The sequence below is a fragment of the Aphelocoma coerulescens genome, chromosome 12, assembly GCF_041296385.1.
Source record: "Aphelocoma coerulescens isolate FSJ_1873_10779 chromosome 12, UR_Acoe_1.0, whole genome shotgun sequence".
Classification (NCBI taxonomy): Eukaryota; Metazoa; Chordata; class Aves; order Passeriformes; family Corvidae; genus Aphelocoma; species Aphelocoma coerulescens.
In genome coordinates this window covers 580,739-593,858 of record NC_091026.1, presented here as the reverse complement: position 1 = coordinate 593,858, position 13,120 = coordinate 580,739, and the positions used below count along the sequence as shown (strand labels likewise).

The 13,120-nt window shown below is 47.2% G+C and overlaps 1 protein-coding gene across 9 annotated transcripts in view; it reads right to left on the bottom strand.

Moving 5' to 3' along the window:
- Positions 1-395: 395 nt before the first annotated feature.
- Positions 396-13,120, bottom strand: part of WNK2 (WNK lysine deficient protein kinase 2) — a 102,680-nt gene continuing 89,955 nt past the window's right edge. For 8 of the 9 annotated variants that reach the window (XM_069027613.1, XM_069027615.1, XM_069027617.1 and 5 more), the window contains one exon: positions 5,751-8,162. In XM_069027613.1, the coding sequence (XP_068883714.1) occupies positions 7,815-8,162 (348 nt within the window). In that variant the 3' untranslated portion in view covers positions 5,751-7,814. Of the gene's footprint in view, positions 483-5,750; positions 8,163-13,120 lie in introns of those variants that run through there. The other variant, XM_069027619.1, reaches the window with a different exon arrangement.

Below are 13,120 nucleotides of genomic sequence, written 5' to 3'. Positions count from 1 at the left end.
AAAATAGAATCCCATCTTTAAAAAAGAACAGTGAGAAATTTAAATGGAACTGGAACTTATCTTTCTTGTATGCATGCCTAGCTTATCGCTTGGAAAGTTGCTTAAATGACAATTAACTGTGTGAAACAAAAAGCATTTGAAGGAGTGCCTCCTCCTCTTCCTCCTCCTCCCTCTTCTCCATCTGCTGTTCATGGAAACCTGGCTCACAATGGAAGGGAACAATTTGGAACAAAATCCTTTTCCCCCAAAATAATTCTCCTTTATTTTTTATTGCATAACATTTTTGTATTTCCAACTATAAATAAAAAAATGATTAGAAAGAAGTTACAAAATTGTGTTGAATGGACCAGAACGGCACAGAATTCCTCACACACGATAAATCATTTCCCATCTTCCTCTTCCTCAGCCGTGGCAGGGCCTCGCGCTTGGCACCGTAGCTGTGGGGGCCACGTGTCAGTCACTGATGGTCTCATTTTCAGAATCTAAAAGAAAAAAATCCATATATGGATTTCACATCGAGGAAAACCCAAACCAAACCCAAAAGGGCCATGTGAGCTGGTGGACCCCAAGTGTGTGGGAGGTGCTGCTGCCAGAGCGCGCTCCCGGTCCCGCAGGGAAACAGAGACTGAGATGGGCTGTTGTGCTGAGAGCTCAGGTGTGTAAACCATTTCTTTTGGTGGCAGAACCTCAGCACCTTGCAGGGCCCTCAGACCAGAGCTCTGATTCCCGTGGGGGAAGAGCCAGGCTCCCAGGAGGCAGAGATGGAAAGAGCCAGCAGAGACACCCAGCGTTTGGCTCAGTGTTTTGGGTCCCTGCCGCTGAGGGAGGAGGGGAGATGGATGTGCGGATGTGTCAGAGGATTGTGGGGCTGCCAGGGCAGGTCGTGCTCCCCACACCTGCAGGCTTGGCTCCCCTGTCCGACAGAAACGAGCCAAGCCTCGGGTCACAGAGCACAGAATGGTTTGGGTTGGAAGAGACCTCCCTGCAGCGAGCCCCAGGGATGCCATGCCCTCCCACAGCAGGGATGGGATCCATCCGCCTTCCACAGGAGCTGACCGCAGGGCAAGGTGCTCGGACAGACGTGGGAGAGCACAGCAGTGACAGGACCAGGATAAAAGGCAAGGAGCAGCACATCACGGAAGCAGCAGCAGCACAGGGTGTCACCTCGTGTCCCCCCAGCCCACACCCACCACATGCACTGGCTGTGCTGGGGACATGCTGGCAGGGACATGCACCCCAGGCACTGCTCCACAGACAGACACATGCACACTGCTGTGGGGTGGCAGCCACAGACAGGCCTGACGGAGCAGACGGCTTCGGGGTGCACCCAGAGCACGTGCAGCGAGTCCCTGGAGCAGCAGTGAAGGCGGGGGATGCTGGGGACAGCACATGTGTCTGGCCCAGCTCCTGCTGGGTCTCTGGTTTTTGCATTTGTTAAACACAACCCCAGCTTTCCCCCTCCTGTATTCCCTGCTCACTGTGGATACCCAGCACTTGGCATGGAGTTTCATCCAGCAAGACAGGACAAAATTAACCATCTCTAGGTAACTGGGACAAAACATCTGGCAGCAGTGGGTCAGCCACAACACCCAGAGCAGAGCCAGCTCCCTGGGCACTTGGCTCCTCAAACAAACACCCACAGGTGCTCACTTCGTACTCCACAGTCAGCCTGAGCTTTCCCAGGCTGAGCGGGCAGCAGCGCTGCCGAGGTCGGGGAGCGCGGTTACCCCGGCGTCTGCTCGGTGACAGCAGAACCGTGGGGAAAGGCAGTCATGGCACAGCCTGCAGCTGCTGCCTAATGGGGACAAAGATACTGCATTCAGTCTGTCTAGTCTGATAAACAAACTAGAAATGCTGAGAAGTTTTTACCTTATTTGCAAAGTGATTGAAAAAACAACACAAGAGTAAATGCTTTTTGGAGATATTTTATGTCAGACCTGAACGATCCCCATTTGAAAAGGACTGGCAGCTGGTTATTTCTTTCTAAATCTCCTAAGTTTTTACAAGGTGTAAGAGCCCTGAATACCTCACAAAAACTGCAACAGGCCCAAAGAAGAGTGGCTGGAGAGGCTCTCACCATGCCCAGCTCTTCAAAAGCCACATTGCCATAGCTGGTGCTCAAGTGGTGCCTCAATAAAGAAAGGTGAAGTTTAGGGATGTGCTCCTTTCTGAGGGGAAAAAATAATCCTAACTTTTCCCTCTTCCTTGTGACTACAGCAATGTGCTCAATATTCACCATGCATTCATCCTGTTGTACAAAGAAATTCATCCAAGTGCTCCTTGCTCACCAGATTTGGGAAAACCAAGAGCTTCTCACAGGAATTTCGCTGTTATAACAGATACTTTATCGAATCATGGGGCATTGTCTATGGACACCTTCTCCACAGTGACCAAGGGAGCCCTAAAGCTTCCCAAGGCTTTGTGTGTCAGACTGAAGGCTCGACCCATGCAGACCCTAAACTCCTCATGAGAAAATTATTTCAAGGGAGAAGTTTAATAACCAAATACAGATCCAAGCATATGCAGCAACAGCCTTGACAGCACACAACTACCCCTGAGAAGAGAGCAGAGAGGACCACATCATTCCCAACAGCAGCCACCTCCTGGTCCAGGCCTGACTTCCAGCTGAATCAGGTGTGAGTGATCTCTGTGCTGACACAGCCAACGTCAGCAGTGCAGCACATCCAAACCCCTCTGAGCAACAAATTCCTTCATAAAGCAAAATTTGTAACCTGACAGCTCCTGAAATCCATCTCATTACACTGCACTTCTGGAGCTCAGCTGCATTAATAAAAGCAGCAGCACGGTCAGGGCTGGAGCATCCCTGTCCTGCTGAACCTACTGGGATCACTCCACAGCCAGAGGTGTTGCCCCTGCCAAAAGGCACCGACATGTGAGTCACAGCACAATTCCCATCAGATCAACAAACTGGTTCATTTCTGGAGTATACAGACAGGAAAATGACTGTCAGGGATAAAATAATAACAGAGATCAGCACATCAGACAACTCCACTGAAGCTGAGTCTGCCCAAGCACCAGCCAGGCACAGTGCGACACCACGAATCACTGAGATGCTCCTCAAGGACCAATCCATGATAAATAACCATAGCCAGAAATAACACACAATCATGTTTTGCTGTTTTATAAATTCAATCCCATATCAGACATTCATCTATCCGTGACAAGAGCGCGTGAGCTCTGCAGAGACACCGTGCCCAGACTTCCCCACAGGAATCACCAGAAATCGGGGACAGAGGGGGGTAGATGAAGAACCCTAGGTAGAGAGGGCAAGGAAACCTTACTGTACATTACACACAGTCAGAAACTGTTTCATGGGTGACTATCTCTGAGCCAACACTTTCAACAGCAGCCATGGAAAACCTGGGGGAACCAGCTGTCAGAAGGGCAGAAAATAAGGCAAGTTTTTGCCATAAAAGCTAATATCTGATGAGTAACATCAGTCTCTCTCCAAAAGCCTTGAACATTTTCCTTCATTGCAGCAGGGGTGGTGGGGAGAGTGGGGATGACAGGGGAAGCAACACTGAGGTCATATAAATTTCAGAAGGGCGACTTCTGATTACAACTCTCCAAAGACAACTCCCAAGGCATGTGTGAGGACAGATGTTTTTCCTGCTCAAACACACGCACACTGGACAAAATCAGCATGGACCCACAAAGTGTCCATGGGGAAAAATTCTGAGTGTTTCCAGACCTGACAGAAATGCACTAGGATAATGAAAAATGCTTGAAGGGAAAGAGCTACCATTGACAAAGCCAAGTTAAACTAATGATTCAAAGTATTAGTGATTTCCTTCTGCAAACCCCAAACAGCAAAACCTGCCCGTGGAGGAAGGAGCTCATTCCAGGAATCCTCTCTTAGCACCCTGTTCCCCAGCACCAGTATCTCTGTGGGAGCACAGAGACTGCCATGTCTCACCCATGCAGTCCCTTGCCGTGCCTTTGATCCCAGCTAATGCCAAGTATTTCAGAGAAAAGTAGAAGGCAAGAATGGAGCAGTGTGGAGACAGGTATGGAGCAATGGTTAAGTAATCAGAGAGTCCCAGGATGGTTTGAGTTGAAAGGGACCTTAAAGCTCATTTCATTCCACCCCCTGCCATGGGCAGGGACACTTTCCAATGTCCCAGGTTGCTCCAAGCCCTGTCTAACCTGGCCTTGGATACTTCCAGGGATGGGGTAGCCACAGCTTCTCTGGCCAATGTTTCCTGTTCAAATGAACTTTTTAAAGAATTTTTTTTTCTTTTTTAAAGGAATTTTTAAAAAATTCCCTCTTTAAAGTTGTGGAATGGAGACCAGAGTTAAACAGGCAAACAAACTGCAAGGGACAGAGCTGCATCATTTCTTTGAGCGAAATCTGTGCCAGGGAGGTTGAATCCAGATTTGGAAAAGAGCCTTAAACCACTCCAGTGCTTCTCCCTGCCATCTCCAGTACCCAGCTTTGCATCCCTGTGGCAGATGAGCAGTGCCAGCGGCAGCAGCTCCTCTCCATGTCCAGTCTTACTCCAAGAAAGCTGGGAATGCAGTGGGAAAGCAGGATGTGGTTGTGCATTAAGATACTCCATCACAACATAAGGCACTCAGAAAGCCAAATGAATGGCACACAGGTGAACTTCAACTATTTTCCCAACTTCCCAAACTGAAAAATTCAAAACTTTCCTACTACTGGGTGAGTGACTTTGGGGGTTAAAACATTCTTTCAAGATTTGTATTAAATTTCTGTAACTGAAAGACTGAAAATCAGAGTCTGATTAGATCTGTGAACTCCCTCACTGAAAGCTGGTATTCAAAGCTGAGCACCTGTGCTGATTTCCCACCTGTCCTTGCAGCACAGTGCTGGCTGGGAATGTCAGGTGATGGCAGAGCTACAGGACATGCAGGACTGGAACCAGCAAGGCCAGGAGTTCTACCAGCAGGTTTGACCCATTTGCTGCACATTGAAGCAACATTCAGAGTCAGGAATGAGTTCAGTTCTGGGATCTGTGGGGGATCTTCTGGGGTGCAGTTTTCCTGGTCTGATGGTGCAGTATGGACCCCTCAGTTCCCTCTTACTCCTTGGCTCACCTTTTGCTTAAGAAGTTGCTCCATTTATTTAATCTCATGTCATTTGCTTAATTGCCACTGAGGTCAAAACAATCCTCACAACTGAGGGCAAAAAAAACATGGCTTGAAGTGAACAGCCAGAAGAGCTGCAGCCAAGAGGGCCATCAGGAAATTAAAAATCACGAGTACAACAATGCCAGCAACACATTCTGAGCTACTGCTTGGCCCCAGTGCAACAGGCAGGTGCACACCCACCAAGGCCCTGGAAGCTGCATCCGTGCCCTGCTCCCCAGCCACCCCCACCTCTCCCGGGAGCACAGCCATGCAATGCAGCCATGGTGGGGCAGGCGGGAACCAGCATGGACCAGAGACTTCCCAACAAACGTAGCACAGACAGCAAAGCCACACGGACAGACAGAAGCAGGAGTGTCACACCTGCGTGCCCTTCTCTCATTCCTCCTGCAGCCTAACCCAACGATGGTGACTGCCAAGAGGGTGCTGGCAGCAGGACCAAGCTTCCTCACATTTAAATGATGCCAAGATCCTTCAGAAGGGCTTCCCTAGTGCTTTGCAGCTTAGGAGAGACAAAGTTCATGGGCCTCCTTCCCACCTACCAAACTGAGCATCCTCACGTGCTCAGAACCCCTCTGCTCTGCAGCAGCCCAGCACCGGGAGCAGCACGGGCAGGGCTCAGGGCACGGTGCCCATGAGGTGCCAGCACGCACCCCCGGGGCACCGCTGCGGGGAGCACCCAACAACTGGCGGAGGCACCGCATCTGCTCCTGCTACACAATCAAGGGACAAGAGTGAGTCTGGAAAACAAACACAGAATAACCTGGAAGAGCTGGAAATTGACACTGTTCTACATTTTAGAAAAACACTGGGTTTTTCACACCATTTTCAAGCACAAAATGTTTATTTTTCTTTTTAATCTATACAATTTCTCGGGGCTTTTAGTGCCACTGACTTTGTCAGTATACAAGGGATGGACTATACAGGCAATAGCGACATAAACTGTAGGATTCAGTGCGAGCCGAAGGGAACCCAGTGTGAGAACATATTTTCCATGTTTGCTCATGAAGCATACAGACATGAATCTAAAAAACCCAAACAAATTAAAGATACATGGTACAGAGAACAGAAATCTCTTACTGCAGTAAGTATTTTGCCCAGGCAGAAGACTCTGCATAATTGTCTATAAAATTCAATTCTAACTGAATTGATGAAATAATATATTCAAAGGGTACAAACAAAATAATTTAGACAGGTATAATGCTCGAAGTACAATAGAACTATACAATTCACAGCTTGGCAGCACAGGACGTCTCTGCCCCTCAGCAGAGGGTTACAAAACGTCGTCGCGGCGCCTTTGGGGGTGGCTGCACCCGGGTCCTGTGCCTGTAACGCTGCCCGTGGCGCTCTGGGAGGGAAGGAGACTTACCAGCGGCAAACCAGCTCTAGTGGTTACCTTGTGCCTTTACACTGAGGTGCAGGTGGAGGCTCTATGCACAGTAAAATGGGCAAAAAGCAACTTTCAAACAGGAGAGAGGTGTCCGTGCCACCTGGAGCGTAAACTTCGGTAAAAATAAAAATAAATAAATAAATAAATAAATAAATAAAAAATTCCAAACAGAAGGCGGTGAGACTCCAAACCTGAAGTGTCAGATACGAGAAAGAACAGCTTCACATTTTTATTCTGTTTTAGCATGAACACTGCTGGCACACCAGGGACCAGACATCACCCTCAGCCTCAGCGGCCGAGCAGAGCCAGGGCACGTGCGTGTGCTCTGCTTGCACGGGTCTTAGAGCCATCTGGAGATATGTCCTCCTATGATCAAGAGCTCCATTGCTTGTCTTCACTTATGGAACATGCATGAGCTTGTGATTTAACTAAATTATAAAAGCCCAGATAGGGAAAGGAAATGAAATCCAGAGTGCTGCTGATCCAGAGGAAAACAGCATTTGCTGCCTGTTACAGAATTAAGTCGCCATCTACAATGAGTTTACCACAGGCTGGGAAGGAGAACAGACAGTGCTGCCTGAAGCTATTCCCTGTCCTGGTATACACCTTCCTTGGATCACTCTGTAAATGCTCCTACATTACAATGCGCACTTCACTACTCCTTGCACAAACACCAACAATTTTACGATCACTGCATCAAACAAACGTGTCAAACAAACCTCACCCCACAATTCTTATTTCTAAAAGCTTCAGAAATGAAAATTCAACCCGTGAATAAAAACAAAAGCATTTACAGCAGAATGAAGCTGATGAGGAACATCAACTGTAAACCTGCGATATCTTTGCAAATAAAAAGAACTCCAACTCACAAGCAGATTGTAAATAAAACACACCTTTCAAATAATTGTACATCTCTTTCCAGCAGGGACTGGAAAGCTGAGATTCAAGGCACTGAACTCCTGCAGGGTTAGTACAATTTGCTAATTATCAATTCAAGTACATTGATGTTAAGGATCGCAAGTGTGAAACAGAACACAAGGAATAAAGTGTCTTCAGCAATGGGACAGAAGCAGATATTGCCGTAACGACAAACGATCTGTGGAGACGCCGCCTCACAGTGATTGCTGATGCAGGGTGCGGCGGTGCCCCGGGGCCGCGCCTCGTCCTGCACGGATCACGGCATTTACAGAGCAAACACTCCAACGTGACGGCGTCGAAATCACTGGGACCCACGGCGGGGTCCCCCACGGCAAGGCCACCCACCGACAGGGCCGTCCCCGTGCGAGGCCCCGCGCTAGGTCAGGCGCAGCCGCGGGCCGGGCGGGCGGGCCGGGCGCTGCAGCGGCACCGGGTACATCCGCAGGCAGCTCCGGCCCAGGGGCGAGAACCGCACCATGCCGGGCCCCCGGACCAGCCCCGGCTGCGCCACCGGCCCCGGCCACGGCACTCCGTACACGGGCGAAGGGAACACGGCTCCGTACTGACAGAGAGGCATCACGTACGGGGTCACCGCGCCCGCCAGGGCGGGCCCGGGCACAGGCACTGGCAGGGACGGCGCAGCTCCAGGAGCTAATCCCGCGGGCACGGGGCAAGCCACCGGCACGGTGCACTTGCTCCCCAGTCCTGTCCTTACCGAATTTACCTACAAAAAGAGAAATACAAGAAGTGTCGCTATAGGGCACTGCTCTCCCCGTGCCAGCAGCATCCCGGCCCAACGCCGGGCCCCGGGCAGCTGGGGGCACAGGCACAGGGGTGCCACGGTGTCCTTGGGGCTTTCTTTTGGGTTCGTCTTTTTTCCTTTCATACTTTTGTTGGGAGGTCGGGGCTTTGTTTTGTTTTCTTTTTTTTTTTTTTAAAGACAGAGTATTTGGAAATTAATAGAAAAGGTTGATATGAGGCAGAGGGGAAAGTTACCTCAATATAACCTCATTCTTTAAGAAGGAAGGAAGCATCATTAAACAAGTGAAAATTAACATCCTTGCATGTCCAAAGGAACTCAAGTATCTGTTAACTTGTGCATAGAAGTAAATAAACTTCACTAAATGCAGAATTAACCCAAATCCCACTCTCTTACAGCCAGCCTCAAAAGAGGTTTAAAAATTCTAGCCCTTATTTCTGTACTAAATTGTTTCACCTGGCCCCAGGGAACTGAGGGTGGCAGGAGACCTCTCGTGGTGGCTCTGCCCGGCCCCGGGGGTGGCTGCGCCCAGGTGAGGCAAAGCCAGCGAGGAGACAGCAGGGCTGCTCTGCCTCGTGGGCTGCCAGGACCAATTCCAGCTGGTTTTCTAAAGATCTATTAGCATACACTTCAATTATTCATCTTTTGCCTGTGAGGGGCAGAGAAAGAGCTCTCCTCCCTCAATATGGGATGGCAGAGCTTCCCAAATTACACACTCCCCATCCTGCATAATGCCGTGGGAACTGCTGCTACCCCAAACCTTTGCAGCATTTCATTACATTTTTCATGTCACAGAATTTACAGCTCCCTGCCAGGGCTCCCACCAGGCCATCACCTATTGGTGGCATAACGAAAAAAGCATGTTATTTAATTCTGGGAATCTCCCATCAATGTGGTATTTCACTTTCAATTGATAAAATTGGTATGAAGGTGAAATTTCAGCAGAAAAAATGAATGTATGTATAAGACTGTGTGGGATGCTTACTCCATGTTTCTGATTTTAATATCTCCTCTCAATTAACAACAAAAATAGCAATGTCCTACTTTGGGGAATTAACCTCTGTTCCATGAGCAATTTTAGAAAAATAAAGAACTATTTGATAACCTCCTTCACTTCCCTGTCTCCCATTCTCACCTGAAACCTGAATCTGATGGTGAACACTGAACTGAAAGAGATGCTTCAGTATCATGAATTTAACGCCAATAACGTATAAAACCCCACCAAAATTAATACAAACCAAAGAACAAGAAACACAGGAACCAAGGATATATTTTTAAGACCTGCAGACTCCTGTAAGCTGTTATTAGATTCTTGTTTTAACATCCTCAAAATGATGGTTTCCATCAAACTAAGCACCCGTGAGGAATGCCAACAGATGTTTGTGAAAATACCGCATTTTGGACCACCCAGGTCAAAAGGCATGCGTGGGACTGTTGGGGTGCCCCGTGCAGGGCCAGGAGCTGGACTCCATGACCCTTGTGGGTCCCTTTCATCTCAGGACATTCTATGGTTCTATGACAAATCCCAAGTCTGTTCTTTGGACTTGTTTTAATTTTTCCTGTGCTTTACCAGGCAAACTTTCAAAGTGCCACCCCAGTGATACTCACAGCTCCAATACTGTCAGGTGACAGGATTTAGATTTTTCTTTTGCTGGCTACCCCACGAGTATCAGTGTTTTCCTTCTGTGTGGACCAGCTACTGCTGAATTGAAACTGAGTGGCAGGGCAGAGTCAGAGCTGGCTGCCAACACGAGCAGGCAAGGATGACAATCCATCTCTTTTATCACTTCTGCCTGCTTTGCTAAAACCCCAAAGCTATTAGGCAGTCCTGAAGATCTGTGTGTGTGCTTTACCAGTTCCCTGGAAAACCATTCTGCCATTCGGACCAAGGCAGTGTTGAATAGCTTCAAACACAAATTCATTTTTTTTTATTTTCCCAATCCAATGGAGAGGGAAGACACAGTGAAGGTGCTGTAGCGTGGTTTTGGCATAGTGGCCATGTCCAGCACAGCTGCTCCTGGCAGCCCAAGCCCACGAGTCAGGAAATGCCAGCAGAGGCTGGGATGCTCCTGAGGTGTCCAAGCCCCCGGCGCACGTCACCCACTGCCACAGACCCGTGTGTTCTCAGAAACAACCTCACTGTGCACTGGGAACAGGTTGAAGCTTTTCTGGGGTAATGTTTTTTTCTCTAAAACCCATGGAGCTACACAACAGTATGGAGAATAGAAAACTTTTTTGGCAAGCCCTTCATTCTCAGGCATCTCCAAATAGTGTTTTAAAATACACAATATTCAGTATTCTTTGCACAGAAGGCAGCTCACATTCCTAAGCTTACTCCGTGACAAATGCTAACCAAAATTACCTGTAAAAAATTATTATTTCATCATATCTTCACAAAGATCACAAAGAGAGAAATCACTCAGGCAGCTTGACCTCAAGTTCTTTCTAATATTTCCTACTGCGTTTCAAACTACTGCTGATGAGAATCTGCATTTCCATACTTCAGTAAACCATTTGAAAAGGAATGTTTCAGCACTCCTGTGACACAATTGGATGAAAGTTCCTCCCTCTTTGAAAGGTCCCCCCCAAATTTCTAATATGATCAATCAGGATTTGTGGTAACTTCCACAGAAACAAAGCAGAATATAAAGTTTTCCTTTGTATCCCCATTACATTATTGCTGTCTAACACTTCTGATGACAGAGAATGAAAACCACTCACTCTCATTAAACACACTTCCAAGTTACTCTTCTATTTCCAGCCTTAAAGAGTAGCCTTGACTTAGTTACAAAAATAATACATTGTATTCAGAGAAAACAATTTGCTGCTGGTGGTAGAAGGAATCTTGAGTAAAAAAGAGGTAATTCAGGAAAGCGAGTCCTCTGTTCCAGGGGGAAAGAAAAGATTTCAAGTCAGCCACACAACTGCCCTGCATATTCATAACATTGGGTGAACAGTAAGAGAAAATTTTAACGTAAAAAATGCATTTTTCTATTTAAATGTATAGTTGATATTTTATATATCTTGTTTTTATTGTTTAATGTATTATTCATCGTGGGACAACTCCCTTCACTTCTACTCCTGTATAAAAAACCTTTAGGGAGGCATTTCTCTTTACAATAACCCCCAGAGACAATGCAGAAGTGAAGGTACAAATCCTGCCACCCCCAGCCCCTCATTTCTGACCATCACATGGGACCAACAACAGCTTTTCCCAAAACCAAGCCCACGTGAGACAACCCACCCTAACAGCTCCGTCCTAGTTTGTTCCAGTTAAAAAAAACCCAAAAAACCACAAAAGGCGTAAGAGTCACTTTGTTTCCTACTTATCCAGCCTTTATTTCCAACATAAAACCTTATTATAACCTTCTCTGATGGGCTGGAAATCTGCTTAATGCTCTTTATTCTTTTCTTGCAAAGGCATTTTTGATCAAAAGAGGCAACAAAAGACGGTGTTATCAGATGAACTGAAGAACTACAGCCCGACCTTCAGATTCTCCCTGTTGGAAAGCTATTTTTTCCATCCTTTATGTGATTTACCAAGTTCTTTTTGTCTTTCCAGTTGATTCAGCTGTGATTCAGCACAGGTGTAACATCCCCCCAAGAAGCTCATCCCTCCAACACTGACACACGGGTCACTTGTCCAGCTGTCCACACTAGGAGTCCTCTCACGCTGTTCCCTTCCTCCTCCTCTGGCCATTTCTCTCCCAACACCATGCCACCCTCTTCTCCCTCAACTTCAATTTCCCCTTTAGGGTGAATTTCAAAGGGTACAAACAGCAGAACAATGCTTAACTCCCAAACCAACCCTTGTCAAACTCTTCTATATCATACCATATGCTATGGTATGTATCATATCTATGCTGCCCTGTTTTCTGCCACCTGCAGCATCCTGTGCCATCTTCATGGCCAAAACACTCAACAAAAACTACACCAGCCACGTTTGCCATCTGCCCTTGCATCTCTGCTGCAGCCACCACAGTCCTTATGAGGACTTCATGCCCCAACCCACCCCAGGGCTCCAACTGCTGCCATTCCTCCGAGCAACAAGGAACGATGTGAAATGAAGAGCAGGGAATCCCAACCTCTCATGCTCTTAGTAAATCACCTCCAAAAACTTCAGTCAGCTCTGTTGATTTCCTGGAACAACTGCCATGGTTGAGAAAGACACAAACCCTCTAAGAGCAGAGTGCTGAGACAGGGACACTCCTGCTGCTCTCACAGTGATACTCCACCTTCTCCACAGGCTTTGAGACAGAGACACCAAGACTGCAGGAGGGAAAATCAACCCTAAATTGATATTAACAGGTGATTTAAATAAGTAATAACCATTTGTTTCTCCAGAGGTACAAGTGGGCAAAACATCCACATCAAATACTTCAAACTTCTGCAGGGGTCTCAGGGGAAAAACACCAAAATGCTGCAAAAAGCACATCAAAAGAGAGTAAGAAGTGACTTAACAAAATCTGTGCCCTCCCCACCACTTTATGGAAATCTTCTATTTGGGTTTACTAGCACCAACTTTGACTTATTTTATGAGAACTATTAGGGTCCTAAGCAGGCATTGCTTACTCCAGAACTGGTTAAACCATTACTGTGTAAAAGGATTATTCACTCACTCAGGAACCAGCAGGTACCAAAGCAGAGGCACTGGTGAGGTTCCTGCTTTGGTACATCTCACCTCACCAACAACTACCGAGCTACTACTGCTACAAGATTTTTTCCTTCTACATGCCAGAAAGGCAATGGTTTACTATCCAGATCTAATTTTCTTGCTTTTAAGGGATTACAAAACAGCTCCTTGCTGTTATTTTCCTCTATTTTGGCTCAATTTGCAGTCTTCCAAGAAAATGAACTAAGCAAAAATTACTAGTCAAGGAATCTCCAGTTGTGAGAAGGAAGAGGTCTGGAAACCCAGCCCA